This window comes from Conger conger, chromosome 17 (genome assembly GCF_963514075.1).
Source record: "Conger conger chromosome 17, fConCon1.1, whole genome shotgun sequence".
In the NCBI taxonomy this organism is placed as follows: Eukaryota; Metazoa; Chordata; class Actinopteri; order Anguilliformes; family Congridae; genus Conger; species Conger conger.
This window is the reverse complement of record NC_083776.1, coordinates 35,976,311-36,004,131: the sequence shown is the minus strand read 5'-3', so window position 1 is coordinate 36,004,131 and position 27,821 is coordinate 35,976,311. Positions and strand designations below refer to the sequence as shown.

The 27,821-nt window shown below is 42.1% G+C and overlaps 1 protein-coding gene across 3 annotated transcripts in view; it reads right to left on the bottom strand.

Annotated features, from left to right (window-relative positions):
• col28a2a (collagen, type XXVIII, alpha 2a) overlaps positions 1–27,821 on the bottom strand; it is a 95,317-nt gene that overhangs the window by 2,814 nt on the left and 64,682 nt on the right. For all 3 annotated transcript variants that reach the window (XM_061226215.1, XM_061226216.1, XM_061226217.1), the window contains 16 exons: positions 24,556–24,624; positions 24,240–24,311; positions 19,568–19,636; positions 19,415–19,486; positions 13,994–14,062; positions 13,810–13,878; positions 13,604–13,672; positions 13,066–13,134; positions 8,789–8,857; positions 7,994–8,062; positions 7,830–7,898; positions 7,640–7,720; positions 6,628–6,663; positions 6,509–6,545; positions 5,827–6,384; positions 5,454–5,638 (listed from right to left, as the gene is read on the bottom strand). In XM_061226215.1, coding sequence (XP_061082199.1) covers positions 5,454–5,638; positions 5,827–6,384; positions 6,509–6,545; positions 6,628–6,663; positions 7,640–7,720; positions 7,830–7,898; positions 7,994–8,062; positions 8,789–8,857; positions 13,066–13,134; positions 13,604–13,672; positions 13,810–13,878; positions 13,994–14,062; positions 19,415–19,486; positions 19,568–19,636; positions 24,240–24,311; positions 24,556–24,624 — 1,662 coding nt within the window. The remainder of the gene's footprint in view (positions 1–5,453; positions 5,639–5,826; positions 6,385–6,508; positions 6,546–6,627; positions 6,664–7,639; positions 7,721–7,829; positions 7,899–7,993; positions 8,063–8,788; positions 8,858–13,065; positions 13,135–13,603; positions 13,673–13,809; positions 13,879–13,993; positions 14,063–19,414; positions 19,487–19,567; positions 19,637–24,239; positions 24,312–24,555; positions 24,625–27,821) is intronic.

Sequence of the window (27,821 nt, the reverse complement as noted above, 5' to 3'; positions counted from 1 at the left end):
TTTTGCTGTGTTAAATACAATATTTAAAATGTTTTGTTTTCCACTCCCATGTAAATTAAAATATTTTGATGTCTTTAGAATTATAGAAAAATAAAAACCTTCTTTTAATTGATATGTACACCCCCCCACCCCACTTGACCACGTTTTTTGAGATCACACTAAGTACACTAACCATTTATTTTCTTTATTTAAAATGTATTAACCATTATTTACCCAGGGTAGATTGACTGAGCGCACACGCTCATTTACAGCAATGCTCTGTTAACACCCCAACAAGGGGCCTAAGCTGTGCATCTTTGGACTGTGGGAGGAAACTGGAGGATTTTTGGAGCCCGGGAACTTGCTGTGAGACCATAACAAGGTCCACCTGTGTTCAATTGCATGATTGCAGCAAAATATCCCTGCCTTTGTGAGGCCTCTGAACTGACTCATCCATTCAGTCATTCTCTCATGAAGATCAAAGAACTTCCCTTGGAGAAATCTGGACGAGACTATAAAGAACCTTCCTGAACTGGGAATAAAATGCCCAGAGATCAGCAGTCTCTTTCTCACTCAACAGATCTGGCCTCTTTGGGAGACTTGCAGACAGAAGTCACTTTGAGAAAGACCAACATCAAATGAACAAAATGAACATTAAAGATCCTGTATTGTGGAAAACAATCTAAATGAAAAAAATGTGCATTTAAACGAGTTGTTTGGAATTCCCACAATGATACACAGGCACAGCCCATCTTGTTACTGGCCCAAATCCAAGCACTTGGCACAAATTTGCCCCCATGTGGTTGAGTCGTCGAAGTCCCAAATTATTTGTATGTTCATATTTCAAAAATAATAAAAACGGCAGCCTAATAAAAATGCAAAATGGCAATGCCAGATTGTTAAAAAGATTCTCAGCTAGCGAGAACAGCAGTTTAGATACTGATCAAAACTCCAGCCTCCCCCTCACCATGCTCACGGTTTACAACCCTCACCACAGACTCAGACAATAAAGGCATTCTGAGCATCCTTGATACCATTTCTCTATGTCCAAAAATCATGGTCCAATGTAAGAACAAAAATATACAATTCAGAAGTTACATGAATAAACACATTGTTTTTTGTTTTGTTTTCTTAGCTCACCTTTATTGCATGTCCAGCCAAAATATGAACCCTAACCCTAGAAATAAAAGTTTGTCTTGCAAATTATTTGATGCAGACATATTTATGGAACCAAATATCCCACCTAGTTATGAAGCTACAACTGTTTTCTGACTAACGTTAAAGTTTCATAATCCATTCAATGATTTTCAAGAAAACTATGGTGAATGTCATCTTGAACCATTTCTTGTTGTTGCATAAATGCATTGTTAGGTCATTTCAGTACCAAACTATTGCAAAACATGGGAAGCTTCTTGTACGGGTTTCCTACCCTTTCCATCAAGGTATAATGTGTCATATTCAGGTGACGGTAGTTTAGGAATATTGCTGTGTTCGCATAGCAGAATGAATAAGCAGACGTGCGTAAACATCCAATGAGTTTTTGTTGCAGAATACACTAAGATTTCAGCACAGGTATGGGATATATTGCTGTAAAACTATGTTGGTATGCTGGTGGTATTTATCCGCTTACATGCCTATAGGATATGTCAATATCACAGGATAGTTTTTTTTTTTTTCAGCAGATGTCATAGTGCTTTCAGTCTGTGTATATTCTGATATTGTACTTTTATAAAGAGTTTTGTTTGTTTGCCTCCTAAAATCCGACCTCACATCCATATCATATGAGGTAGTAACAGACAATTACAGGAGTTGGACTTGCTATAGATAAACCTGTCTTTGTACTGACTAACGGGGGCTCTGGTTAACCTAATTTTGAAATAAAGCTCATTTTGAAATGTGATGCAGGTTGGTTAGTAATCCTTTTTGGAGAGCTTTTTGGACACTTTGGGCATGCTATATAAAAACTATATATATATAAAAATACACATGAAGGTTAATTTTCCTTACATTTCGTATCAACTTTAAAAAAATATCTGTTTTAAAAAATTTGCTTTTCTGATCATTCATGTGTCTGGAATAAGACATGCAGATATGTTGTATTTGGGGAGATTTGGGAACACTTGAGGACATCTGGGAGCAGTTTTGGGAAAACTTGTGGAATTTGAATGTCTGTTGATATCTTTACCAAATGTTGTACACATATAAAGTAGTTCTAGATATTGAGATATTCAGTGCTAAACTATAAAATCATTAGGCCTTTTGTAATTTGTTTGTATTTTAATGCCTTAGTGTAAACTGTATGCATGTACATGCTCTGACATAATTGTTCTGTCTCAATTTTCTGACTGGTACAAGCCTCTTCTTTAATTTCAATCTTCAACCATGTGTATGCAGTGAATCGTTTTTGACATATGGACACTTTTATTGGACTAGTACAAAATAGGTGGAAATTGCCCTGTAGGGGGGCAAAGTGGAAAGGGTTAAAGGCAAAGTCATTAAACAGCCTGTTCTTGGTAAAGCTCATGAGAGGCGCTGGAGAATGTAAAACTGGATAGAGATCATTATTGGCACTTGATCACACACAAACGCTTCCTTATAAATATCAAGACTGTCAGGGTGGGAGGTAATACCCCTGGTTTTCTCCTAGTCGCAACTGGCTCTCCGTCACCCCCAACCTAAAAAAGACCTAAAAGAAAACACTGGAACATACACAATATGGGACATTTAATTCATACCTGGAGTTTGACAAAAAGCCATCTGACACTTTCTGGAAGAAGATTTTGTTGTCTGATGAGATTAAAGTTGAGTTCTTTGGCCTGAAAGCAAAGCGCTATGTTTGGCCAAACATACCAAACACAGTCCGTGTCCCCGGTGACACCTTCCCTACCACCAGGCGGCAGCATCATGCTACAAGATTGCTTTACAGAAGGAGGCACTGGGAAACATGTTGCTATCAACGGCAAAAAAAATCTTGGAGAACCCATTTCAGTCCACAAGTGATCTGCATTTAGGGCAAAGATTAATGTTCAAACATGGCAATAAGCCAAAGCACACACAAAACCTAAAAAGGAATTGCTTTAAAACAAAAAGGTCAGTATTCTGGAATGGCTAAAATGTATGGGGGGGGGGGCTCACTGTAAAGGCCCGAGCCCTGAGACTAGGTCCACATAGCGGCCACTCCTGGCCATACTAAGTGTGTGCAGCAGCACAAACCAATGCTGATGTCATTCTGCTCAGATGTCTTGGGCAGTATATGGTTGGTGGTGCCATCAGCAGTGTAGAAAAGTGAGAATAAGTGAATCCAAAGTCACATGTCTGCCATCTCCTCTGGCAGGCGATCAACAAGTTTGGTTGACTTCAGAGTTTAGAAGAATCTGGGATGAAAAATAAATTAGAAGGACGTATTGTAAGGGGGGGGAGCAGCCAGGGTGGAAACCCAGGCACGACACGACCAAGAATGAAACAAGACGAAAATCAAAAGGAACAAAATAAACTCCCCAACGAAAATAGGGGAGAAAAGAGAGAAACCTCTCGGCAGCACCAACGGAAAGCTAGCCACAGCTGGGCCATACTCGCAGGCAACGAGGATGAGAGTGAAATGTCTGGGCTAAAACTGGGCCATACTCGTAGGCAACGAGGGAGAGATAAACACAAAAGACCTCCAACCTCCCACCAACTATAGTGGAAACCGAGGGAGCTAAACTAAGGAACCTCACACTTAGGAGCTCAAAGGAAGCAAAAAATAACAAATGTAAAGGTTTTGACAATAACCATAAGGATACTTTCAGTACCATAAATAGCGAGCGCGAATGCTGTAGAACCGACTTCAGGAAGTGGCAACAAGACACTGAAGCGCCAAGCTACAGCCGGCGTATGAATAGCCCTCCCACAGCTGGTGCGAATAATAGTAATGAATAGGAGGGCTGTCAGGTACACGCCCACTTGGCAACTAGGAAGAAACTAGAAAAGAAGGATGATATCGTCCCCCACGGTGAAACTAACACCCAGGACGTAATAAAACCTGACACATATGGACACCTGCAATTGCTGCCTATAGACAAAGTATTTACTCCGGGCAGGGGATTGAATACTTTTAAGTCTTCAATATTGAAATATACACTCAGTGAGCACTTTATTATGTATTTATTAGACTTCTACTGCTGCAGCCTATCCACTAAGAGTTATGATGCGTTGTGTGTTCAGACATGCTTTGACCAGTCTGGCCATTGTCCTCTGATGTTTCTCCTTAACAAGGCGTTTCTCTCTGCAGAACTGCTGCTCACTAGATAAAACAATTATAATTTTTATGCACCATTATTTGCAAACTCCAGAGACTAGTGTGTGTGAAAATCCCAGGAGATCAGCAGTTTCTGAGATACTCAAACCATCCTGTCTGCCACCAACAATCATTCCATGGTCAAAGTCACTGAAATCACACTTTTTCCCCATTCTGATGGTTGATGTGAACATTAACTGAAGCTCCTGACCTGCATCTACATGATTGTATGCATTGCACTGCTGCCACACAATTGGCTGATTAGATAATCGCATGAATAAGTAGGTGTAATAAAGTTCAAATGTTCCTAATAAAGTGTTTGGTGAGTGTAATTATTTTGTTTTTAAAAAAAGATATATATTTTTGCATTATAAATGTTTTGTAGTTCATATGTTGGTGAAGGGAAAACCTATTTGAAAGCTTTGAAAATGTAACAGGAGAAACATGAATGCTTTGTGAAGGCTCTGTATGTATAGCTTTAAACACATTTGGCAAACCACATGCTTTTAGAAACTATATACTGCTTAATGGGACAGCAATAAACAATGCGCTTAAAGAGATGGTTAGACATCTCAGGTAGCTTAAAGTGATGCTGAGAGTTCTCGGGAATGGATCATGGATCATGGATCATGAATTCACAGTATCTATCGACTAATAAATGGAATGTAGATGGCATTGGAAACAGCAATAAGCTAATTCTGAAACCATCTAATCCATTCTCACACATACATCATCAACAACATACTAGGGATGGGCATCTTTTCTCTTTTTTTCGGGAGGTTTGCTCACCTCCCTATCCTGTCTCAACATTGCTGCTTAGCTAGCTATATTACCAAACACAACTCACTACCATGACCTATGCAGAGATCCCAGAAAACAAGAGTGATTCTGGGGCATTTAGCCATTGAGCACATCTGATTGGACATTGGCAGTCACAGCGACTGTGCAACATTATCTACAACTGGGTCTTTTTCTGCTGGCTAGACGGGTATCATTTTCAGTTTCAGATGTAATTAAAAAAAACAATCAGTATTTCTTGTTTATATTATGAATAGAGTTGACCATGTGAAGACTGCATTTAATATTCCCTGACCAAGTAGCCTGACAGGGATGCATTTCACCCCTGACAAGAAGCCTTATTATGGAGAAAACACTGACATATTCATTTCCATATTCAATAATCAACAAGCTGCAAGACCTGGACTGTATGGCTGGTTCCATGCCTTCCGGTGTGGTCTTCTTCCTTGATTGTGTACACATAGCCATTATTCCCATAGTTTTTGTTCAAACCGTGGTGGCCCCCGTTGCCATTGGGGATGTGATTGTACACAACGTCTCCATTCTGATCCTCACAGAGTTGACTGACGAGTTTGGACTCCAAGGCTGAGACAGAGGGAGTAAAGTGGGATTGGGGTTAATGCAGGAGAAGGGCAGGAGAAGGGCAGTAAGATTGGGGCCAATTCTGAATTGACTCAAACCCTGTTGGGCAAGCAGCCTGACATAATAATTAAAATAAATAATTGTAAGTGATACAAGAGATGTAAAAGAGAAGGGATTTTGGTGAGGTTCACCTGGCAGTGTGTTGTAGTCGTCGATGAGGAACATGTGTTCGCTCTCCGGGGCCGATGCAATGAGCTGCAGCACACGCAGAAACTCCTTCTGCGTCACATCACTGGTGTTGACAATCCCCACGGCATACATGTCAATTTTGGCTTTATGGGCCTCCCTCACAGCGCTTTCCAGCTCGACAGGTTCTCTTTTATCCGTCTCCCCGTCCGTGATGACGATGGCCACCTTGCGCACGCCGCTGCGAGCAGTGTAGAAGGCCTCGTGTGTGGCTTTGTGGATGGCAGTGCCCGTGCGTGTGCCCTCTCCCATGTACGCCATATTCCTAATGGCCTGCTTGATGTCCTCTTTTGCCACATAGCGGGCAAGGTTGAACTGCACACGGACATCCATGCTATAGAGCACAAGTCCTATTCTTGTGGCGTTCCTGCCCACGGTCACACGATCAACTAGTGTCGTCACAAAGTCTTTGATGATTTCAAAGTTCTCCGGTCCGACACTTTCTGAACTGTCGATGACGAACACAAGCTCCAATGGTCTGTCTTTGCATCTGATGCCACAGCCTGAGGACAGAAGAATTGTGTGAATTGTTTTATCTGCAATAAATCTGCAATTTTATCTGCAATTACTAGTTACTAGTTGATATTGTAATCTCTGATACCGTTGTAATTACTGAAAACATCTTACCGCATATCTCCTTGATCATTTTGATAACGTCTTCTCTCTGAAAACATGGATTCCAAATTTAACATACAATATACAGTATCTTCTCAAAAACAACTTAGGGCTAAGAACCGAGGACTCACCGTTAGACCCGCCTCACCTTTGGTCCCTGGTCTTCCCTGTGAAAAGACATTTAAAAATGTTTGTAAGTAGATGACCTGCTTTGACACTGAATGTAATTTTTATTAGGATATTAATGACATAAATTACTGTACAAAACTTTCTGCCTTTTGACAGATGTAGCTGCATTCCAGTGATTCCAACTCCTGCATAACCTCAATGTGCCCACGGAGAGGAGCATATGTCAGATTGGATTAACCAGTAAAAATGTTAATAAGCATGGCAGCTGACAGTTTCAAAATGTGAAAATGTAAAAATGAATTAATATTACAGAAGCTATACCAGCTTGACCAGTCATAAGCTGGTCTAGCTGGGTATGAGCTGATACATGTATCCCAGCTTGAGCTGCTCAAACCATGTGTGGAGGTGTCTTAACAAATCCAAATTGCCTCTACTTGGGTGAGTCGAAGGTCCCAACAAACAGTTCCATACAAAACGGGAGTGACGCACGTTTAAAATAAACACGTTCCTTTATTGCCAAAACATATTGCAATCAGCATTAGCCATTGCTACTGCTATTGAAAACCTATTTGCTCCCAGAAGACACCCCATTTCCTGTTCTTATATATTCAACATATCTAGTCAATTCGAACACAAGGGGGCGATGACAACGTAAACAAGTCAAAATAATATTCAATAGGGAATATACACTTAAAAGCAAATATCAGAAGCAAATATTATCATAATCAAATCAAACCAATCAGAATTCAAAATTAATATTGGGGAATAAACAAAACTAACATGTAGGCCTGAATGGCTCCTACACCATGTCAAGCTGGGAGCTGTCTGAACTGGTAATCCAGCCAAATCAGGTCGAGCTGGGAGCTGCTGTAAAAGATGGTGCTTGGCCAGACTGTCAGGCTTTATTAGAAAGTGACATTAAAATGCAGCTTGATGCATGGGATAAAGCACTAGACGGGTTTAGATTACTGTACAGTATGCTGTAAAGAAGGCATTGAGGAGGGAAAGACTCACTGCTTGACCAGGCACTCCAGAGTCTCCTGCATCTCCCTTCCCGCCCTTCCACCCTCTCTCTCCTTGGGCCCCACGGTCTCCCTGCAGAGAACATTATCTGCTGTTAAGACTCAGAAAAACACTGTCCATGGAATTCAAACTGCATGGCCACTCTCCAGGCTGAGAGACACAGTAAGTATCTGTCTCTGACCTTAATTCCGGGGTATCCTTCTCCCTGGGGCCCCCTTGGCCCTGGTATTCCTGAAGATCCTTGTTCACCCTAATGTAAAAAAAAAACCCAAAAAACATCCTGCTAATTGAGCCAAAGACTGGAGCAGGAGTATATACTGATAATATTGAGATGAGTGGACATACCTTTGGGCCCTGTATACCCTCTCCAGGGGGACCAGCAGGACCTGGGGGTCCTGGGCGTCCAGTATTACCCTGAAATCATAAGTGGCCATGCAAATATGATCAGAAAAAGCAGTCCATTCACTGCCATACAAGAGAATATAATGAGGACAATAGGAAATTGAGCCTAGAAAATGAGAACATGAGAATACACAGAACAGGCCACTCAGGCCATCTAGAACATAACACAGGCGATCCTTGAAGAGATGATCCACACTATCCCCCCTTCACCCCCAGAGGATGCTATACTTCTCCATAATCAGCATATGCCTGTGTTGGCCAACGTTCTGGCCCCCATCCAATCATAGCATCTACTCTACAGGAATAGCACATGTATTCAGCAGGTCACGTTTGGGGCTTCACAATAGACTGTTCATGGCAGCCATATATAAATATAAATGGGCACAGTTACATAAAATAAGAAATTCAATGATACATTTTGTAGATAATAGTGAGAATTGTCAGCTGGTTTAGGGTAACTTCTTCCATGGCTTGAGATTGATGTCTGAGAATCTTCCCATATCATGACACACTGCTCTTAGCATGGAAACAATCTGTAACCACTAACAAGCACTGCTCTGCCTTCCGTGTAAACTGGAAAATAATGCTGTACTTTATATATATTTATCACATAGAATTCTTATTGTTGTATAGCAGAAATTGTGCTGTTTTGGAGACTAAGAAAATTGCAAGTAAATGTTTACAAGGCTTTTCAAGCCTTTTTTCAGTAAGAGGCTGTTTGGCGAGGTCGCTGCTTACCATAAGTCCCTGCAGGCCCTCACCTGGTGGCCCAGGCGGCCCTGGGGGGCCTCGGAAACCAACATCCCCCTGGAGACCGCAAAAAACCACACCTCATAACACTCACAGAAGCACACCGACACAATGAATGTCACAGAGAGCATTTTGCTGTTTTAACAATGTGAGTTATAGCAATATTAACATTATGTTTATTGTATTATGCAAGTTATAATTATAGTAGACACAAATTCATCAGTCATGGAAGTTCACATTGAAAGTACACGACTGATCACAGGCTCCATATTGTAGCATATTTTGTGCTGTAAAGAACGTTCCCCTGGATTATGAAGTTCAAATTTTGCGTGTAACTATCTTAGATTAGGTTTCCCGTTGGCACCGGATAAACTTGAGCTACCGTAAATTATACAGTTTACAGTTTAGGTATTTGCAGCTTTTATACCAAAGCATGTTGAACAAGGTGTAAACAAGTGATATTCCAGCTATGACATTAGCACGTTAGCAAGTGCACGAGATTCGATATTAGCACGTTAGCAAGTGACTAGCATGCTATTCGATATTAGCACGTTAGCAAGTAACTAGCGTGATCTTCGAGATTAGCACATTAGCAAATGATATTCGAGATTAGCACATTAGCAAATGACTAGCACAATAGCCAATATTTGGATATAACTATCGGGATGGTGTTCAAATCAATGGGGAAAAAATACATCATGAGTTGGAGATTTAAAAAAAATAATGAATTCAAGATACTAATGGAAAGGAATGAAATATTTTTTGATTCAGATTCAAAGATTCAGATTTTTGGGTGAAATGTTCAAATATACACATGGTTAGATAAAAACATGAATAAATTATTGTATTTCTAACTTTTCTTTTTGAATAAATATTTTATCTTCTCATTTTCTGTTCAGTTGTTATTCGATGTATCTAGAGTAGAGTAGCAGTAATATTGAAAAAGTTTTTGTTCAACCAACACTCTTTTTTTAAGGCTTTCAAACATGTACTGGAGTATGTGCGTGATTTGCTCAGAGGGGTGATGTGAGGTGTCCAGCAGATTCTCTGCAACAAAATGGTGCAGAGGTGTACAGTGCTTTCCTTTAGTCAAGGAATTTAGGGAATTTGATGGGATTACAGTTTAGGCTTTTGAGGAAAATTAAGCAGGTGATGCCATTTTAGATTTTCATTCACCAAGTTGGGGAAATTACAAATGTGTCAAGAGTCTGAAAAAAAGAAAGAAAGCATTTCAAACATATGTCCAAGTGAGTGCCTGTTCTGATCTTTGAAGACAGGAAAACTATCAATGTTCAACAATTGACAGTTGGGCCGACATTGGCTCAGGTGGTAAGAGAAGTTGTCTGGCAGTCGGACGCTTGCCGGTTCGATCCTGCCCTGGGTGTGTCAAAGTGTCCCTGAGCAAGATACCTAACCCCGAATGCTCCTGGTGCCTTGCATGGCAAGCAACCGCCGTTGATGTGTGAGTGTGTGTGGTGTGAGTGTGAGTGTGAGTGTGTGTGTGAATGGGTGAATGGGTGAATGAGAAGCATCAATTGTACAGCGCTTTGGATAAAGACACGATATAAATGCCAACCATTCACCATTACAATGAATCTTGATGACAGTCTGTGGAAAATGGCCAATGAATTGCAGGACGCAACTCTGTTAGCAAAGACTTCTGGGGGGACTGTGTTGCAATCAAAGCTAAATACCATCTTGAATCTAAATACCATCTTAAATACAAAAACAGAGGAGTATCCATGGTCTGTGAAAAACAGAGATTAAAATAAAACAGAAAAAAGTGTTGAAAAAGCTGAATTGGTATCATATGTTGAAAGTCATTTTCTAATTTAGAACTCCATGGTTTATATGAAAGTTGGCTAAATCAGAACCAGACTTAAATTACAAAGTGTGGGTCATTTTGATGGATGTCAGGGCCAATCTTGCGGAAATACAACATTAATTGTTTTTAAAGATGGAATGCAGACCATGTTGAAAGAAAGAAGAATGGTTCATCACTATGGTAAAGAGGCACCTGCAATGGCAAGACTAGTCAAATCACTTTGGGTTTGAGTTTGATGGTCACTTCCCACAGAGCTGTCAGAATGATTCCATCACACCAAGTTTTAAGGTGCTGGTTTCCATGCTACTGAATGGCACTAATCAAGATAGTCATGTTTCTCAGCCATGCCTAACTATTTCTCAGCTGATACTTTTCAATATGAAGAAAAGATCAAGGTCTTCCAAACATGATGAGTCACCTCTTGCTCTTTATATTGGTCATCAAGTTCACACTCAAATGTGAAGAAAGAACATGGTCAATTCCCTCAACACATAGAGAATCAGTATTAACTACAAATGTGTCCTTGAAGTTGAAACCAAGCTTGCATCTGCTGCATCAAAAGTACTTTTCACTGCTGGGGCACTTGATAACCTGGACCATAATCCTTCATCAACCATAGCTCAGGGGTCATTACATGGGACTGGAATAACTGTGTTCCAATTTCCAACCTTTTCAAACACTGTTTGTTTCTTTTTGCAGATAGTGAGAATCTCTTAAACTTGTGGATTATATTAAAATTATGTAAACATTGATTGGCCTCTTGTTTCTTGCAAGTGGTCTCGCGCGACTGCACAGAACATCATTCAGAGAGACCAATATTCTTGAAACATAAAGCATCCTCAAACCATGAAAGAATGTATTTTTGGTATACAATCCTCAATTTGGAACAAGCATTAACATCCATTATCCCCTGGGGTCAGTAATATGTATGGGAAGCAAGAAAGCTTTATTTATTATTTATTAACCTTTATTTATACAGGGTAGGTTGACTGAGCATACATGCGCTTTTGCAGCAACACCCTGTTAATGCATTTCAGCCCTAAATGAAGTGTTATTTTGAAAATGAGCTCTTCACATTATGTAGGTAGTTATAACAAATAATAAAACCAGTGCTAATCAGGAACTCTTTAGAACAATGGCTCTCAAAGGGTGCACATCCTTTCCAGTGAGCTATCTTTTTTTTTAAGGTTTTTCTGAATCAAAAATGTTTTCCCACAACATATTATTCAGTAATAGTGTTAAGACATACCGCTTTTTTTCGTTTGAAAATTGTAATATTTAAGGATTTTAATCAATGGAAATTATAGTTTCTGTATAATTCTCAGCAAATGTATTCATTTTTAGACAGAATTGTTGTCAATTTAGACTTCAGAATGCCATAGCTAGAGTTACAGCTGCAGTTGCCAACTTTCTCAATGGTCGCAATGTGAAAACGTCTTGAAAATCAAAACACCTGTTGGCCCTGCCCACAGAAAAGAGACACACCACTGATTCTCCACACTTCTTGTCATGAAAGTGAATAAACATTTGTAGCTACAACTCCGCAGCAAGGAGTCTTTTTAATTGTTGCAGATCTTACCAATAGCACAATAAAACATTTTTCATTTAGTCACCCAGTTCAGTCGCTAATGAAGTAATGGTTTTGCTAGCGAGTCAAAGGGTAGCTATTTTCCATGATGGCTTGTGTTATAACATTTGTGAAATATTTGTATACATGTTAATAAATTGTTGAACAAGGCTACCCTCTATCCCTAATAAGTACCCGATACACCTAGCCTCAATGCAGTACTGTGCTTTTTTTGGCATTACGTAGGACTGGATTAGGCACATTATACCCCGTAAGTGAAACTACACTATCAACACATCTGCCTAAATGTACTGTTATATGAACACACTATGTTAATCTCATTGTTGAGTGGTTCATTATGTGAACCAGCCTAACTCGGTTCACATTATCAACGACTTCTGCTTAAAACATTGTAAACATTGTATAGTGCTGGAATTATCTCATAGCAGCTCTCAGTCGCAGAGACTGCCACCAATTAAACATGACAGATCTAAAAATGGTTCTAAAAATAAATAGTTACCAACCGCAGCATTAACTTCAAATTGGTGTCTATGGTTACTGTCAAACTTGCTAGCTAGCAGTAGCTACATATTCTGCAAGAGCGGCTCAAGGATTGAGAAATAAGGAAAATGTACCTCTGTAGTTCAAAGTAAAACAGTAATAGCCCTGATTATTAGTATTACCAGTATTACCGACTATTAATTACCACTGCTCTGAAACAATAGGAATCTTAAGATAATTAGTTAAATTGCAGCTGCCTTTGGTTATGCCTTGAAGTGATTAGAAAATATATCAGCAATACAGGGAGGCTTAGCAACCAGGGATTCATAAGTAATGGTCCATCAAAGCTAACTCTGAAGCATCGAAGCATACCTTTGGTCCAGGAAAGCCCAGCCCCTCGGGACCTGGATCTCCAGTGTGTCCTGGAAGGCCTGGAGGGCCCTTAAAATGAGAAACAAGAAACACACTGATCTAAGCAATGGAGCCTGAGGAACAGAACCTTGCGGACTTGGCTAGAGGAGTAAAGCTGATCTAAGCAATGGAGCCTGAGGAACAGAACCTTGCGGACTTGGCTAGAGGAGTAAAGCTGATCTAAGCAATGGAGCCTGAGGAACAGAACCTCATGGACTTGGCTAGAGGAGTAAAGAGTTCAAACACAGAGAAGGCAATGTGGCTTTTTTGTGTGTAAATTCCCTATAATGTAAAGGGATTTTAATGGTGTTTAAAGGGTGGGTCAAAGTATGTAAGATCATTATTTGCCCAGGTCTATGCGGTATGTATACTCACTGCAGGGCCTGGGTAAAGTATTTAACATCATTATTTGACGCAGGTCTGTGGCATATACTAACTACAGGGCCTGGGTAAAGTATGTAAGATCATTATTTGACTCAGGTCTGTAGTGTATACTCACTGCAGGGCCTGGGTATCCTTCACCTTTGGGGCCTAACAGACCAGTTGGGCCAGGGTCTCCCCGGTCACCCTGCAATGGAAAATTCAGGAACATTCAGGAACATTCCGGAACATTCAGTGAACATTTATTGAAGCTGCAGATTGTTCACAGTTCTCTTTTCAGACTTTTGGGGTTTCAGACTTTAAGAGTTTCTTTGCAGCGGTTACCTTGGGACCGGGCAGTCCATAGCCTGTCTCTCCGATAGGTCCAGGATGACCAGTTGGGCCGATGTCCCCCTAGAAAAAGACAGTGCGATAATAATTTCCCATCCCCTCTTTTCCTAAAATTTGGGGAGGATTAACCAAATCTCTGAGGAATCTGTTTTATTAACCTGGGAGAGGACACTCTTACCTTTGGTCCTGTGATGGAACGCCCTGAGGGCCCAGGTAGACCTAGTCTGCCAGGTAATCCAGGCTCCCCCTGAAAGGGAAGGACACTCACTGTGTTTGGCAGTTACAACCCAACTCAGATTACAACCCAACTCAGATTCATTCCCTCAAACTCACTCACTCACTCAAAGACACTCAGATTCATTCACTCAAACTCACTCACTCACTCAAAGACACTCAAATTCATTCACTCAAACTCACTCACTCAAAGACACTCAAATTCATTCACTCAAACTCACTCACTCAAAGGTACTCAGATTCATTCACTCAAACTCACTCACTCACTCACTCAAAGACACTCAGATTCATTCACTCAAACTCACTCACTCAAAGACACTCAGATTCATTCACTCAAACTCACTCACGCAAAGGTACTCAGATTCATTCACTCAAACTCACTCACTCAAAGGCACTCAGATTCAGTCGCTCAAACTCACTGAGATTCACTGTGAGTCTGTCTGGCAGTAGTGTTACAAACTCACTCACTCTGATTCACTCAGTAAACATCACTCACTCCGACTCACTCAGATTCCCTCACTGTAGTTCATTATTATCAGCAGGTGTCGAAGTCTAAACAGTTGTAATCAATAATATTTTGCATGAACTGTAACTAGACAATAGTAAGCTATCAATAATGGATTGGTTCAAGCATCATTGGTTCAATCTTCCTACACAACAGCTCCAACCGACCACAGACTAGAGTGTCACTGCGCTTCTTCTAGGAATGAAATGCATCCTCATGCAAATGCGTAAATATAGCCTATAAGAAGGAGTGCGACAACCAGGCTGGTATTCTTGTTCATTCCAAACCATACATCCCATTTCTTATCAGTAGGTGGTCCAATTCTGAAGATCAGAAAGATTTAGGCTGTTATACAAACCATCACCCACCCTATTTATAGTTTTACAGCTTAAGAGTGCTTTCACCTTTAGAAACGGTACATGTGGATTACATTATCTTAAAATGACTGTAGCATGAAGGCTCTGCTATACAAATCAGAAACACGTTGATACCCAGTGACAGTGGGCTCAGCTCAAAAGGCTATGCTGGCACAGTGGCCTCACCAATCCCCTTAAAAAGCACATCATCTACACACTCATTTCAAGGGCAGCCTTGCTTAGTCAGTGCATGTCACTCAGATGTTTTTACTATGGTGGATTTGCAGGTTTGCAACTGCTTAATCAAAAAAACATTTTCTACTGCTCCATTTTCTCTTGATATCCACTGTTGTGTTCTCAAGGCATACATCTTCCTCTCTAACTAGCTGATGTTCAAATTTGACCACCAAGACAATGTAAAAATGCCAACCATGTAATTACATCATTCTGCTTCATCACATTATTAAAAATCGACTCTTACATAACGTACAATACACAATACAATACACTACTAGGAAAGTAGCGTACCACAGATCATTTCATTAATATTGTTTTGCAGTACTTTCTCTGCATGTTTTTTTTAAAGTGAGTAATCATGAAGTAGAAAGGTTTCTCGAGTTGATGGTAAATGATAGCACCGACATGCTACTTGGCAGTATAGCTTGGATATTGAAGTCTTATTTTTCTTGTGCCGTGTTTGCGTTTGGTTGTGAAAGTTGTGAAGTAACTAAAGTTCCTTTAATATTCATGGAGTTTGGGGGAGAAGGGGCAGTGCCCGGTTGCATAAAACACCTTAAGTGTTTCCCATTTAATTCAATATTTTTTTAAAGACGATGGACCAGGTCAGGCGAGGAACAAGGAGAAAGAAGGTGAAAAAAAAGCAAGTGGAAGGAGCCCTGTGTGGCATAGTGTTACAAATGTGCTCTCTCAGAGACAACCAGATTCATTCACTCCCTCAGACACAACCAGATTCATTCACTCAGACACAACCAGATTCACTCCCTCAGACACAACCAGATTCATTCACTCAAACACAATCAGATTAATTCACTCAAACTCACGCAAATTCATTCACTCAGACACAATCAGATTCATTCACTCAAACTCACACGAATTCATTCACTCAACCACAATCAGATTCATTCACTCAAACTCACGCAAATACATTCACTCAAACTGTAATGTTTCTGTATTTGTTCTGTATGTTTTCATGTTCATTCTTGTTTATCATTCATTTCTCATAGTACCTGGTTTATGTTTTCCCATTACAGTTCTCTATTGTCCTCCCCTGTTATGTCTACATCTGAATGTTTATCAGTCTAGTCACTCCCCTGTCTGCGTGCCCCACTATTCGGGTGGTTACGGTAGTTTTCGGGGTTCAGCATTTTTTCTAAACTCGCGATTCTTACTTCCTGCTTTTTCTTGATAGTTAAATGTTGTAAAGCACGATTCTTACTAACTACTACTAATCTAGGTTTTGTACAGTACTAATCCGATTAATACACTTACTGTCTGTCTAACAAACTAACTAACAATCACTTTTATTGGGTAGTTTAGAAATATTCACTAACTCACTAACGCTATCTCTTAGTATTTCTGCACTGTTCTATAACTCCGCCTCCCTATGCTATCCCTGATTACTCGTTTAGTTGTTAAGTGTTCGCACCTGTCTCTAACTATCACTACATCTTCCAACTATGCAAATGTCTACTCCCTAATCCGGAGCCGTATGTTTTACATGTTTTGTTTCGTGCATCCAGTCCGCGTTTTCGTCTCCCTCCCGTTATTATGTTATTACCCTATTGTGTTTCCCCACCTGTTGTCCATTTGTTTAGCCCACCTTTTCCTCTGCCCCGCCTAGATTGTCACCTTCCCTCTTGTATTTAAACCTCAGTCTCAGTATGCTTCGTTGTCAGAACGTTGATCTTGATAAGTGCCGATTGTTTGTAAGCCTTGTTATAGAGATTCTTGAAAGACACCCCTTTGCCTTGACTTCGACTTTGCTTTTGCCCTGCTGTACCTTCGCTCTGTGATTTTCTGGATTTTGACCTCTCGCTTGTTTTTTCGACCATTCTTTTGCTTTTCATTTTTGGCTGTGTTTTGGATCTCTTGGCTTGTGACTACTGGACATTAAAACTACTCTTTTGGATTATCCTGTGGTCTGCGTCTGGGTTCCCTGCACCGTACATAACACAAACACACTCAGATTTGTTCACTCAAACTCAATCAGATTCACTTTTGAGTCTATGTAGCAGTAGTGTTACAAACTCATTGACTATGACTCACTCAGTAATTTTGATTTAAGCACGTAACGCATTTACTAACGTTATCTCCTGTTTCAATAGTGCTCTGTAACTCCAGCTCTCTGTTCTATCACTGATTACTTGCTTTGAATCAGCGAAGTGTTTGCATCTGTCTCTCGCTATCACTACGTCTCAATGCAGATGTCCACTCCCTAATCCGGAGCCGTCTGTATTACGTGTATTACAACAGGTGGGGAACTGTATATCATGTTCCTCGCCTGTTGTTTAATTGTTTAGACCTCCTCTCTCCCGTGCCCCACCGAGTATGTTACTTCCATTCATGTATTTAAACCTCAGTCTCTGCTAGTACCTTTGTCAGAACGTTGATCAATATTCAGAGCCGAGTTCCCAGTACACCTGTTTATTTGAGATTCCTGAAAGATTTGTTTGCACATCAGCCCTTTTGTACCTCAGCCCTCTGGTTTCCTGGATTTTGACCTCTGCTTTTGTTTATTACTTTTCTTTTGGATCTTGATTTGGCAAACCTGTCTTGTGATCTCTTGGCTTGTGACTGAATAAAGACTACGTTTTTGGATACTCCTTGGTCTGCTTTTGGGTCTTCGGAACCGTACATAACAAGTATGGGGCATGGGGTAGCCAGCTACACTTACGAAACAACAAACTACAACGGCAAGTTCACCTGCAAACCTCATGGTAGGCTATAGAAGTGGCATGGCATGTGGCTGATTTTGTTTTATGAGTAAATTTTTTTGCCTCTCGTTTAATGTCACAGGTTGACTTGAACTGTTTTTCCCAGTCGGAAGGTGCTAATTCGTTCATTCTGATATAAAGTGAACACAGCATTAGGCTTCATTGCTATGGCTTTACATTACATTTACAGCTTTGAACCTTGGCCAAATAATCTCTTTCAGGCTTGTGACACCTCCTTCTGGCTCTCTGCAAGGACAGGGAAAACGTAGCTATAGGCTATTGCTGTCACCCACCGGTGGGATTGCAGATATCTCCTAAGATTTGCCAATTCATTCCTCCAGCCCAGTGTGAAGCCTGGAAGGCAGCAGCTTGTCGAAATAGCTAACTAATCGTGACTATAGCTAGCTCAGTAACATAAGTACGAATACAAAAGTTGCTAGGGAAAGTAATAATATGTACACGTAATCTATGGTTGGTGGGGCTGAAACAGCTGCCTTGCAGACATCACTGTGGGAAGGAAAGTGCCAAATGTGAAACCATTTTCTTTTTACCTGTTGCAGAGTGTGTGTTAATTGAGAGAGTTTACAACAGCTAGGCTATATTGCCAGACTTTAGTCTTCCACAGCTCTGATAATTCACTGCTTACACTATGGAAATAAAATACACCGATCAGCCAACGACCTGCTTAACCCAGTTTTTCATGATTAAAAATGTGTCGTATACTCTTGCCTATGAACACATAATATTTCATTAGGCTATATGATATGCATACTTGTATAAACAGATAATCATAAGTGAATTGCATTCAAAAGTTTAATTTTTAAATAAAAATGGAAGTCTTGTAATCTCATTTGGAGGGGAGGGAGGGTGCATATTCTGTTATTTAAACAAAAGATAGACATGATCATGAACACCAGTATGTACCAAGATATTTCAATAACAAAAAAATGCACTTGTTTATAGAAAAAATAGTTTTAAAAAAAAATTTATTGTGAAACACAGGTGGTTTTTCAGAGAAGCTTTTTTTCTTTTTTCGACTATCTCTTTAAAATGCCAAAATTCCATATATGGTGTTTTAGGGGAGACTTTCAAAACACCGTTGGGTTCTTAGTCACCTTTCAGACCGAGGCCCTTCTTGCCCGGTCACTCAGTTTGGCCATATGGCCAAGTCTAGGAAGAGTCCTGGTGGTTCCAAACTTCTTCCATTTCACAATGATTGAGGGCACTGTGCTCCTGGGAACACTCAAAGCTTTAGAAATGGTTTCATTTCCTTGTCCTGCTCTATACCTCGTCGGTGTAATCCAGAATTTCCCTATCTCCTTGTGTTCAGCTTGTGTATGCTCCCTGGGGTGTCACTGCGTGTGACACACAGCAAAGGGTCTGATAAGAGATTTCAGTCTTTGATTCTAAAAACGTTTTCACTTTGTCACTGAGTTATTGAGTATGCAAAAAGTGAATGGATCTGAATTATTTCTGAAGCCACGGTATTTACTTATAGTATGTTTTATGAAGGATTTGTCACCATAAGCTTCACAGTTTATTTTTCTTACCTTGGCACCGGAAGGCCCAGAAATCCCCGGGGGGCCAGGTAACCCACGGATGCCCCTCTGACCTTGGTCTCCCTGGGAAGGAATTGGGACCCAAGTTAGTCTTGTGAGCAAAGTGTGTGAGAACTTGAGTGGAGCAGCAGAGGGTCTGCTTACCTTTTCACCCTGAGTCCCTGTCCCTGCTGGTCCCTCTGCACCTCTGAGGCCTGATGCCCCAGGCTCGCCCTGCAGAGAGAACAGGGAGCGTTAGCACAGGGCTCGCCCTGCAGTGAGAACAGAGAGCGTTAGCACAGGGCTCGCCCAGCAGAGAGCGTTAGCACAGGGCTCGCCCTGCAGTGAGAACAGGGAGCGTTAGCACAGGGCTCGCCCTGCAGAGTGCGTTAGCACAGGGGTCGCCCTGCAGAGAGAACAGGGAGCGTTAGCACAGGGCTCGCCCTGCAGTGAGAACAGGGAGCGTTAGCACAGGGCTCGCCCTGCAGAGAGCGTTAGCACAGGGCTCGCCCTGCAGTGAGAACAGAGAGCGTTAGCACAGGGCTCGCCCTGCAGTGAGAACAGAGAGCGTTAGCACTGGGCTCGCCCTGCAGTGAGAACAGAGAGCGTTAGCACTGGGCTCGCCCTGCAGTGAGAACAGAGAGCGTTAGCACTGGGCTCGCCCTGCAGTGAGAACAGGGAGCCTTAGCACAGGGCTCGCCCTGCAGAGAGAACAGAGAGCGTTAGCACTGGGCTCGCCCTGCAGTGAGAACAGAGAGCGTTAGCACTGGGCTCGCCCTGCAGTGAGAACAGAGAGCGTTAGCACTGGGCTCGCCCTGCAGTGAGAACAGAGAGCGTTAGCACTGGGCTCGCCCTGCAGTGAGAACAGAGAGCGTTAGCACTGGGCTCGCCCTGCAGTGAGAACAGAGAGCGTTAGCACTGGGCTCGCCCTGCAGTGAGAACAGAGAGCGTTAGCACTGGGCTCGCCCTGCAGAGAGAACAGAGAGCGTTAGCACAGGGCTCGCCCTGCAGAGAGAACAGAGAGCGTTAGCACTGGGCTCGCCCTGCAGTGAGAACAGAGAGCGTTAGCACTGGGCTCGCCCTGCAGTGAGAACAGAGAGCATTAGCACTGGGCTCGCCCTGCAGTGAGAACAGAGAGCGTTAGCACAGGGCTCGCCCTGCAGTGAGAACAGAGAGCGTTAGCACTGGGCTCGCCCTGCAGTGAGAACAGAGAGCGTTAGCACAGGGCTCGCCCTGCAGTGAGAACAGAGAGCATTAGCACAGGGCTCGCCCTGCAGAGAGAACAGAGAGCGTTAGCACTGGGCTCGCCCTGCAGTGAGAACAGAGAGCGTTAGCACTGGGCTCGCCCTGCAGTGAGAACAGAGAGCGTTAGCACTGGGCTCGCCCTGCAGAGAGAACAGAGAGCGTTAGCACTGGGCTCGCCCTGCAGAGAGAACAGAGAGCGTTAGCACTGGGCTCGCCCTGCAGAGAGAACAGAGAGCATTAGCACAGTCAGCGCTGTGAAGCACAGAGCCGCGTGATTCAGAGATCTGCAGGTGTGTACACTCTCCAGCATCAGCAGTGGATCCTGCCATTTGGTGTCATTAAAAAAATGCTTGTGTTAATTCAACTCCAACAGTATGGACAGCAAAATGGAGCTTTAGAATGGAGAGTGTAGAATTAAAATTCATCAAATCTTTTCTCTGCTCTTTTGGATTATTATCTCCAAATTAAACTGCCTAATTTTGATCAGGTTCAAGTCTGGAGACCAAGTACACTTTTTGCTTCGAATCCTTTTGTAGCTGAGTTTGAGATTCATATGGGGGCAATGCCGGGGTTCTTGCTGGTGTTCATGATTCCATTTACCTTTCCAAAAACCTCAGACCTACAGATGAAAAACAACCCCGCAACATTCACTGTACCCATAGTGTGGGTGTGCATGGCCAAAAAGCTAGAATTACAGTTAGAGTCCCTGAGCTGAACCATGTGTGATGGGCTGCAGGTGGCTAAATGTGTAGCAGATCAGATCAAGGCATGCGGAGGCGTTTTGGTAAATTTTATGTAAATTTGAATAGGGATCGCCTTGCTTGCTGGCTGAAGGTTGAGGGTTAAACCTAACCATGAAATGTTCTGGATTTTGACCACCCAGATAATATTTTGATTCGACATTATCTGCTGGTGTGATGTGGAAAAACTCTGTTGGCCTTGCAAAGTGTGGGCATTTAGCCCTTGCGTTAAATTAATCAGATCAATGCTGACCCAATGTAAAATACAGGCATAGCAACCAATCGGTCCAGCATTATATGCTCATAATTACCTTTGAGTTTTTTATTAATAGTTGGAATATTCTGGCAGATTTAATGCTGTAACACTTTTTTTAATTAAGTAAACTAAATTTAAAAAAATACAAAATAAAAGTCAAAGTTGTAGAAGCAAACACGGTCATTTTGATCCCATCCGCACCTGGCATCTAAAGCAGTTTCAAACTCTTTTTCTGTTTTCCTGTTTTAACACAAACAGCGCCTGATCATGACCTCGTCAATAAGCCATTAAAAATTACTGAAAACTAGTCCAATGGGACCCAGCACAGAAAATGTAAACCATCTAACAGGAACTGTTTAGCCTGGATTAAATCATATATATCTAATTCAATTGTATAGCACTTTTCACAGAAGACTGCTTTACAGAGTAACACAGAGAATTAAACGCATCAGCCCTAAGCCCCCAATAGCATAAGAGGTAAACGACTCCCTCAGGGGAGAACAAACCCTCAAACAATGGCAAGAAAAAACTCCCCCGATGGGAAGACATTTTTTCTCCATTTTTATTAAGGGTGCCAATCATTCTGGAGCCCGCTGTATAGAGCAGTGGTTTCCAAACTGGGTCCTGGCACACCCCTGTGTATGATGGTTTTTGTTCCAACCACCGTTGCGATCCCAGAACTATTTAACAAGCTGTTCATTTTTTTTAAATGATGTGCTATTGATGTTTCAAGGTATCATTTACCCTCTCAAACCAAGATATGTCAGACATGGGCATGAATAATACAAATTTGTGCTTATTGTGCTATATTGCAAGCAATTTATTGAAGTTATTTTTAACTGTTATTAATACATTTCTTTAAAAAAATAATTTTAAAAATAAAGTTATTTTTATTTTTTCACTTATCAAGACCTATACACCAGCAAGACCCCTCCGTTCTGCCACGTCGTGCCGTCTGGCACCTCCCCCTCGCCACACCTGCACTTCTCGCTCATGACTGCTGTCTGTCCTGGTCCCACGGTGGTGGAATTACCTCTCGGTGGATGCCAGAACGGCAGAGTCTCTGACCTCTTTCAAGCGCAGACTGAAGACTCATCTCTTCAGGCTACACCTTTCCCTCCCTAACTCACCACCATGATTAGCCTTATATATACCATAGACTGTAATGGTACTTATATAGTTGTATAGATATTGTTGTTTTTTGTATTAGCTATTGTATTGTTGCACTCAGGGTATTCTAGCTGCCAATTGTAGTACGCTAGTTTGTAAGTTGATGTATTTTTCAAGGGTTCCGATTATATCTGTATGGTTACACTTGGACTCGGAACTGCACTATCCTCTCAGGTCCTCTTCGCACTTGTATTTGTGTTTGATCGGCACTTCGTTGTATGTCGCTCTGGATAAGAGCGTCTGCTAAATGCCATGTAATGTAATGTAAAGTAATGTAATGTAACTGATCAAACGAAAGACTGAGGTGAATAATTAGGCTCCTAATTGGTGAAATTATAGACCCCTGGCCACTAAAACTAACCACAGGGAAGATGATAATGGAGCCACAAATGTAGGCTAAGCATTACAGCGCCTTCACCTTTACCATTCCCCTCCCTTTATCATAAGCAGTATCACTCCATTGATATCTAAATTATTTCAGATGCAAATATAACCTGCCTAAATGTCATTTGTAGATCCCCTGGGGAGCGCCTGACTCATGGGCAAAATGGTGATGTTGGGATCTGTTTTTCTCAAGTTCTCATGGAGATGGGCGGCTTATTGGCAGTGACTCATCACCTATTAATTGTAGCCCTGTAAAACATTTCCAGTGGACTGAAGACATTTTCATATGGATCCATTCTGAATTTCAGTGGCGTGAGGAGCATATATGTCTGTCTTCCATTACTCAGGTACATTCCTGCAGAGTGGAGTCTGGTAGCAGTCCTCTAGAGTGACTGTCACTTCCTGTGGCTCTGCAACTGCTGCCACTCCTCTACAGATGCCCCACCCCTCTCAACTGCCCTCACCCTGCTCAGCTGGCCCCCACTTCTCCACAACTGCCCTCACCCCGCTCAGCTGCTCCCCACTTCTCCACAACTGCCCTCACTCCAGTCAGCTGCCCCCAACGTCTCCTCAACTGCCCTCAATCCAGTCAGCTGCCCCCCACTTCTCCACAACTGCCTTCACCCCACTCAGCTGCTCCCCACTTCTCCACAACTGCCCTCACTCCGGTCAGCTGCCCCCACTGCTCCACACACTGCCCTCACCCCGGTCAGCTGCCCCCCACTTCTCCACAACTGCCCTCACCCCGCTTAGCTGCCCCCCACTTCTCCACACACTGCCCTCACCAGCTTCCCAGTTAACTAATTCTGGTCTCAAATCATGTCCCTTTTCACCTTCTGAGATTAAATACTGCAGGACCGACTTATATCAACAAGCTCTTCACCTAGTCCTTAATTGGTTGTACTCCTCAGTTCTTACCACTGCTTCCTGCAGTGAGAGAGTCTACAGTCAGGCCTTGAAGGTCTTTCCAGAGGTGACATAAATAGCTGTGACTATGTAGTGTATCTAGGGTAGCTTGCAGGACTATAGTGAGGTGATTTACCTTTTGTCCAGGTGCTCCGTCCTCACCAGGAAGCCCAGGTAAGCCAGCCAATCCTGAGGCCCCTGGCTCACCCTGAGAGAGGGAAGGAGACACTGTAAGGACAGGTGTTCCTAATTTACCACTCTTTAACATCAAAATATGACTTACTACTTCCACAGCATTAAACTGCTTTATACTTCATTTAAACGTGACACACTTTAATATTCCAGCACATTATCAGTCATGGTTCATTAAATAAATTGCCTACTTATTGCTGAACTGGAGGAACTGTGTTATTTGTTGAAACAAAAAGTTGTTTCTGCAGTTGAGGGGGTACCTTTGGTCCAGGCTCACCAACCCCTCTCTCGCCTGTCACCCCTGATTCCCCCGGCAGGCCCTGCTCTCCCTGTAGATGAGAAAATGACCAAACTGAAGCAGAAAAAAAACGGAAAGATGTTCTCTTCGTGTAAATGTTAGTGAATCACAGTTTGAGAGCATGATATCAGTGTAGCTGGAAGTGAATCACAGTTTGAGTGCGTGATATCAGTGTAGCTGTAAGTGGATCACAGTTTGAGATCGTGATATCAGTGTAGCTGTAAGTGAATCACAGTTTGAGAGTGTGATGTCTGTGTAGCTGTCAGTGAATGACAGCTTGAGAGGGTGATGTTCTCTCAGTGTAGATGAGAGTGAATGACAGTTTGAGAGTGTGATATCTGTGTAGCTGTCAGTGAATGACAGTTTGAGAGTGTGATATCTGTGTAGCTGTCAGTGAATGACAGTTTGAGAGTGTGATATCTGTGTAGCTGTAAGTGAATGACAGTTTGAGAGCGTGATATCTGTGTAGCTGTAAGTGAATGACAGTTTGAGAGCGTGATATCTGTGTAGCTGTAAGTGAATGACAGTTTGAGAGCGTGATATCTGTGTAGCTGTCAGTGAATGACAGTTTGAGAGTGTGATATCTGTGTAGCTGTCAGTGAATAACAGTTTGAGAGCGTGATATCTGTGTAGCTGTCAGTGAATGACAGTTTGAGAGCGTGATATCTGTGTAGCTGTAAGTGAATCACAGTTTGAGAGCGTGATATCTGTGTAGCTGTAAGTGAATGAGAGTTTGAGAGCTTGATATCAGTGTAGCTGTCAGTGAATGACAGCTTGAGGGGGTGATGTTCTCTCAGTGTAGATGAGAGTGAATCACAGTTTGAGAGTGTGATATCTGTGTAGCGGTCAGTGAATGACAGTTTGAGAGTGTGATATCAGTGTCGCTGTAAGTGAATGACAGTTTGAGAGTGTGATATCAGTGTAGCTGTGAGTGAATGACAGTTTGAGAGCGTGATATCTGTGGAGCTGTCAGTGAATGACAGCTTGAGAGGGTGATGTTCTCTCAGAGTAGATGAGAGTGAATGACAGTTTGAGAGTGTGATATCTGTGTAGCTGTCAGTGAATGACAGTTTGAGAGTGTGATATCTGTGTAGCTGTCAGTGAATGACAGTTTGAGAGTGTGATATCTGTGTAGCTGTAAGTGAATGACAGTTTGAGAGCGTGATATCTGTGTAGCTGTAAGTGAATGACAGTTTGAGAGCGTGATATCTGTGTAGCTGTCAGTGAATGACAGTTTGAGAGTGTGATATCTGTGTAGCTGTCAGTGAATGACAGTTTGAGAGCGTGATATCTGTGTAGCTGTCAGTGAATGACAGTTTGAGAGCGTGATATCTGTGTAGCAGTAAGTGAATCACAGTTTGAGAGCGTGATATCTGTGTAGCTGTAAGTGAATGAGAGTTTGAGAGCGTGATATCTGTGTAGCTATCAGTGAATGACAGCTTGAGGGAGTGATGTTCTCTCAGTGTAGATGAGAGTGAATCACAGTTTGAGAGTGTGATATCTGTGTAGCTGTAAGTGAATGACAGTTTGAGAGCGTGATATCTGTGTAGCTGTCAGTGAATGACAGTTTGAGAGTGTGATATCTGTGTAGCTGTCAGTGAATGACAGTTTGAGAGCGTGATATCTGTGTAGCTGTCAGTGAATGACAGTTTGAGAGCGTGATATCTGTGTAGCTGTAAGTGAATGACAGTTTGAGAGTGTGATATCTGTGTAGCTGTCAGTGAATGACAGTTTGAGAGTGTGATATCTGTGTAGCTGTCAGTGAATGACAGTTTGAGAGCGTGATATCTGTGTAGCTGTCAGTGAATGACAGTTTGAGAGCGTGATATCTGTGTAGCTGTAAGTGAATCACAGTTTGAGAGCGTGATATCTGTGTAGCTGTAAGTGAATGAGAGTTTGAGAGCTTGATATCAGTGTAGCTGTCAGTGAATGACAGCTTGAGGGGGTGATGTTCTCTCAGTGTAGATGAGAGTGAATCACAGTTTGAGAGTGTGATATCTGTGTAGCGGTCAGTGAATGACAGTTTGAGAGTGTGATATCAGTGTCGCTGTAAGTGAATGACAGTTTGAGAGTGTGATATCAGTGTAGCTGTGAGTGAATGACAGTTTGAGAGCGTGATATCTGTGGAGCTGTCAGTGAATGACAGCTTGAGGGGGTGATGTTCTCTCAGTGTAGATGAGAGTGAATGACAGTTTGAGAGTGTGATATCTGTGTAGCTGTCAGTGAATGACAGTTTGAGAGTGTGATATCTGTGTAGCTGTCAGTGAATGACAGTTTGAGAGCGTGATATCTGTGTAGCTGTCAGTGAATGACAGTTTGAGAGCGTGATATCTGTGTAGCTGTAAGTGAATCACAGTTTGAGAGCGTGATATCTGTGTAGCTGTAAGTGAATGAGAGTTTGAGAGCTTGATATCAGTGTAGCTGTCAGTGAATGACAGCTTGAGGGGGTGATGTTCTCTCAGTGTAGATGAGAGTGAATCACAGTTTGAGAGTGTGATATCTGTGTAGCGGTCAGTGAATGACAGTTTGAGAGTGTGATATCAGTGTCGCTGTAAGTGAATGACAGTTTGAGAGTGTGATATCAGTGTAGCTGTGAGTGAATGACAGTTTGAGAGTGTGATATCAGTGTCGCTGTAAGTGAATGACAGTTTGAGAGTGTGATATCAGTGTAGCTGTGAGTGAATGACAGTTTGAGAGCGTGATATCTGTGGAGCTGTCAGTGAATGACAGCTTGAGAGGGTGATGTTCTCTCAGAGTAGATGAGAGTGAATGACAGTTTGAGAGTGTGATATCTGTGTAGCTGTCAGTGAATGACAGTTTGAGAGCGTGATATCTGTGTAGCTGTAAGTGAATGAGAGTTTGAGAGCTTGATATCAGTGTAGCTGTCAGTGAATGACAGCTTGAGGGGGTGATGTTCTCTCAGTGTAGATGAGAGTGAATCACAGTTTGAGAGTGTGATATCTGTGTAGCGGTCAGTGAATGACAGTTTGAGAGTGTGATATCAGTGTCGCTGTAAGTGAATGACAGTTTGAGAGTGTGATATCAGTGTAGCTGTGAGTGAATGACAGTTTGAGAGTGTGATATCAGTGTCGCTGTAAGTGAATGACAGTTTGAGAGTGTGATATCAGTGTAGCTGTGAGTGAATGACAGTTTGAGAGCGTGATATCTGTGGAGCTGTCAGTGAATGACAGCTTGAGAGGGTGATGTTCTCTCAGAGTAGATGAGAGT